Source organism: Montipora capricornis, chromosome 3 (assembly GCF_036669925.1).
Source record: "Montipora capricornis isolate CH-2021 chromosome 3, ASM3666992v2, whole genome shotgun sequence".
Classification (NCBI taxonomy): domain Eukaryota; kingdom Metazoa; phylum Cnidaria; class Anthozoa; order Scleractinia; family Acroporidae; genus Montipora; species Montipora capricornis.
In genome coordinates this window covers 69,010,992-69,015,991 of record NC_090885.1, presented here as the reverse complement: position 1 = coordinate 69,015,991, position 5,000 = coordinate 69,010,992, and the positions used below count along the sequence as shown (strand labels likewise).

Genomic DNA, 5,000 nt, shown 5'->3' with positions numbered 1-5,000 from the left:
TTTAACATCAGTGACTCTGCTTTGTTTTCTTTCTTTCTGTCTGCCAGCCACTTACACATAATTTGACCCACTTAATTTGTCTATTATTTTGATTTGAAGGCCTTAACTGTGCAGAAATTAATCAAATTAATTTATGAATTTAGTGGTAAAAATTTAATACTTGGTGTTCTGTGGATGCTGAGGTTTGATTTTTCCACCTTGGAATTTTGAGATTTTTATAAATACATACACCTTGCTAACTGTGCTTTTTCGGGGTTTATTGTAAGATAGAGCCTTTTTTTTTTTTTGGTTTAATTCATGGCCTGTGTGAAGAAGGTATTTTATCTCTAGACAATAACAGCAAGCAACAAAAACAAACTTTTAAAGAGCTAGCTACTATGATAAAAAAATCACTTCCTTTTTTCTTCAGATTTTGAAAGTGTGTTTGCTTAACATCTGACTGACAAAATTTTGAGCCTTGATTTTTATCCAAAGGCTGTTTACTTTGAGTATTAGTTTTGGATTCCATGGTCCATCATTAGTCATGTTCAAAACTGACTAATCGGACCTCAGAGGGTTGGATCCAGGAAAAAGTGACGTCATTTACTCACTAGCTTAAATTTTTAGTGTGTAAATGCAGCTTATTTATAATATGTGAAAAACAAGAGGTTAATAGTCTGAGAGCCTGAGACTCCCATGCTACATATTCATTCTTCCACGTACTCGTGCCTAGCATTCTTAAACTAGTGAGTCTTTGACTTCTTGAAAGATTTTTCTCCTCAATCCACCTCTCTTAAGATTTTAAAGTTAGTAATGGTGGACCATTAAATAGGAAAATTCCAGTTAAAATAAGCAGGTATATTTTGGAATCAAGGCTTAAAACTTGGGTCATTAAGTGTGTAGTCACAGTCTTGAAATCCAAGGAAAATTAAGAAGAATTGATTTTTTGGTCATAGCAGCACTTTAAGTTAGTGGTTCTCAGTGCCCTTGTAAGTTGTCTTTCCTTTTTTTTTTTTTTTTTTTTTTTTTTAAATTTTTCAGTGTGTGGCAGAGACCTAGCAAACGTTGGGTTCTTTGAACAAAATGACCAATACTTTTGCCCTGAAGATTTCCAAGAACGTTTTGGCACAAAATGCAGCATTTGTCATCTGTTTCTGGAAGGTGAAGGAATCAACATTGGTGGAAATACATATCATGAGAGGTGCTTTGTCTGCTCTAATTGTAGGTAAGAGGGACATTGATTTGATTAAGGTGATGAGAATTGTTGTTTTTTTCGATGGTGACTCAAGGATACACAGAAAAAAGCAAGGGTTCCTTTGCAGGGTTTGAACAGCTACATTGTACAACCCTCTGATTCCTAGTTTAGATGCCCTGCTACTGATCTATGGAAGTCATTGGAGTCAGGCCATTAAAATAGCGTCACAGGTGGAAATAATAATAATAATAATAATAATAATAATAATAATAATAATAATAATAACAATAATAATAATAATAATAATAATAATATTATTATTATTATTAAATAAGTAAATAAATAAATAAATATTGCTAGTGCTAATCACCCTTACTTGCAGTCGAGGACTGAATTGCAAAGGGCGCAGCTCTTTGTCACGCTAGAACTAACAAGTAACATTTTGCTCGCAAATTTATCACCTGTCAATCACTGTGACTGTGCCGCACAAATCAGAAGCCCCCGTTCGCCCACGAACGGATTTTTCAAAAATAGGGGGTCTTCTTGCAAGCGTTCCCTCAGTCTCTTGCCCCAACTTTCGCGCGGCCAGTTTGTGGAAAATCGTTTGAGAGCTCTTCTTTCGAACAGGAACGCTTGCTATGCAGGCTAAGAGAAAAGTGTTCTACCAAACCAATGAGAGTGAATTTTGACAATAATAATAATTATTATTGTGTTATTTTAATAATTATAATAATTATAATACTACTAATACTAATACGTATAATACTACTAATACTACTGCGTAATCAAGGAGCGAGGGTGGCACAGTCGGTTAGTGCGTGACCTTGGTGCATAAGGTCCCGAGTTCGATCCCCGGATCCCACATCCTTGTTTCGACTTCTTTCCTTTCAGTGTAGCCTAAGTAGCTTTAAATACCCTTAAAACGGAGCACTGATGGAAATAGGGGGGTAAAATGAGCACACCGTCGGCTTCCTGGGAGAGTACTCTCTAGAGAGTAAAGGAACTTCCGACGTTAAATAACGTGTACCCTTACCTTTACCTAATTGAAATTTTGCTCTCCTTCAGCGAACATTCATGCCAGAATTTTTCCCTTTGAAGACAGGTGAAATTTTGTTTTGTTCAAGTGAAATTTTGAAAAGTGAACAAACTATCACCCAGGATTTGAGATTTTGTTCCAAATTTCATTTCATTTCTAAGAAAATTCCGTGCAAAAATTTGCACATCTTCTCAAAATTTTGATAATATCAGAACAGTAGGTGCTTTTTGCATTTTATTGAAATTTAAGAGAGAAGCTATACATGTATATGATTTTGTAGTTATCACACACATCTTGCTTTAATAATTGTTTGACCCTCACCATGGTGAGACTTAAATGTGGACAGGTCTAAAGCATGGGTCACTTTTCCCATTTCACTAATAATTTCCAAAATATTCTTAGGGCTCATTAGGCCTAAAAACAATGTTTAGGCCCAAGGTTATCCAATTTGAAGGTTTTGGGTTGCTTTAGTATAGGTACACGTACATTGCAAAACCATGATCTTTAGTAATTGATGTGTGAGAAGTGACCTCTACTTTAGCCCCACCACTTAAATATATTACACTTCACTTCAGGAATCCATTTCCTCCCGGCGAGAAAGTTGTGTTACGAGGCAAGGATTACATCTGCCAGAGGTGCGGTGCAGTGGATCAGGGAGATAATTCAAGGGGACAACGACTAGAAAGTATGTTTGTTTCACTGCACTGACTTTTTTTTTTTAAAGTATTGTTTATAAACATATCGCAAATTGTGAAATTCTTGATGAGAATGGCTGGAAAGCTGAGGAAACATTTAGAATGAAACTGTGACAGGAACCAGCCATTTTCTTGACCATTTGGGGATACAAAGTTTATCTTTGAGTGCTGATGGGAAATGAGTGATAGATACTATTCCTTTTATTCTACAGATACATGTAATAAAAGTCCGAATCTGAAACAATTCAGTTTTTAAATTCATTTTCAAAGCACTGAAAAAAGTGATCACCTCTTGACTGAGGCTGGGATCTTGGGACGAAGAAGTTTATCTAGAAAATTAATCCTTTGACGCCCATGCAAACCGGCCCAACGCCAGACTATTTTACTTGTCAGTGGGAGCCCCTGGGAGTCAATGGCTTAATAGGCAATTCCTCAAGGAAGTCGGCAGTAGTTTCACTGTCTTCATATCTTAAGGCCATTTTGTCCTGAGTTTTTTAAAGCTAAATTTGTCGTACGTGAAGAGGATGCACTAATTTTATTGGCTGATGTGTCCATAACCATGATAACATGAATATCCTGTTGCATGTGAAAGGTCGAAAAAGTATAAATCTTCACTTTGCACATGGAAGAATATCAAATTTAGGAACAAGAGAAGAGTCCTGGTATTTCACTGATATATACAGTATATATTTATTTATTACTGATTAAGTATGAACACATACATGGTGGAATCAACAATTGGACATACTGTAGGTCCCCTACGAGGTTAACCACCATTTTACCCACCCAACCATGATACACCACAGAAGCCGGACCACAACACTGGGAACTACATGTACATGCCCCACTCTTTGCGACAAGTGTGCGGGTTCTTTTACGTTCCACAGGATTATGAACATTTGAAGGGTTGTGAGACGGGACCTCCGGCTTATTGTCCTTATCTGAGAAGACTAGAGAGTCTAATTATTTGCAGATGTAATTACAAAGGCAGCACTTTCTCCTCAGTTATTTAAAGACCCTGAGTGTTGGTCCACCCGGAGTTGAACTCACGACCTCCCGGTGATAGCCCAGTACTCAACCAACTGAGCCACCGGTGCACGGTATAATACCAAGTGGATTATTCAATATAAAAGATAGCCATGATAGTATCAAAATTAATCTGTTCCAGCCACATACATGTATGTTTTCAGCATGCTTTTAGGTTCTTCTTCTTCTTCTTCTTCTTCTTCTTCTTCTTCTTATTATTATTATTATTATTATTATTATCATGACATGTTATTACCAGTAACTTTTTTGTCCCTGAGCTGTTAAACAGTAAATCCCATACATGTAAGTGCTGCTGGAAAAGGTTAGTTTTCTTCTTTGCATTGCTAAGGCACTGGCCTCAGTTATTTGAAGGAAATATAGGGTTATCCACTGATAAAGCACTATCCTACAGATACATGTACAATGCAACTTAAGAATATTGGTTTCAAGGCTTGACAATAATTTATTGGTTAGTATTAGGCCCAGTTCAAACGTCAAACTTTTCATGTACTGAACTTAAATCCCTATTTTAACCCTTTCACTCCTGTGGGGTTCCCCATTGACGAGTAGAATCATCTGGCTTTAGACAGAGTAAAACGTATAAGTCTCAGTGGCCCTTACAGGAGTGAAACGGTTAATTAATAGGTTACCAAATCGTTAAGTTCACAGGGTTGCTTTAAACGTCAAACTTAATTTGATGAACTTATCACTAATCACAATGTACAATGCTTTCATGAAAGAAGGAAATTGTGGGATGCAAAAATAAATTATACAAATTTATTCATGCATTTTATTAAGCATGTGAGAAGTTCGACATTATTTTGAATCTAAGTCGCTCCACAGTTGATTTTCCCATGTAGACCACTCGAACTTAATTCTTGGGTCGACCCAAATTAGATGGGTTGAACTTACACTGTAATTGATTCAACGTCGATCTTTTCATGTCCTTTATTGAATCAATTAGGTTTGTTAAATTTGAGTACATGAAAAGTTTGACATTTGAACTGGGCCTAGCTTATGCACCTTTTGAAGGACGGGACCTGGTAATAAACAGTTTTGTTACTACTGT

General features: G+C 36.5%; 1 protein-coding gene across 1 annotated transcript in view; it reads left to right on the top strand.

The window, feature by feature from the left end:
• Nucleotides 1-5,000, top strand: part of LOC138043844 (actin-binding LIM protein 1-like) — a 21,923-nt gene that overhangs the window by 1,160 nt on the left and 15,763 nt on the right. Inside the window, exons 3-4 of the mRNA XM_068890327.1 lie at nt 1,021-1,204; nt 2,786-2,895. Coding sequence (XP_068746428.1) covers nt 1,021-1,204; nt 2,786-2,895 — 294 coding nt within the window. The remainder of the gene's footprint in view (nt 1-1,020; nt 1,205-2,785; nt 2,896-5,000) is intronic.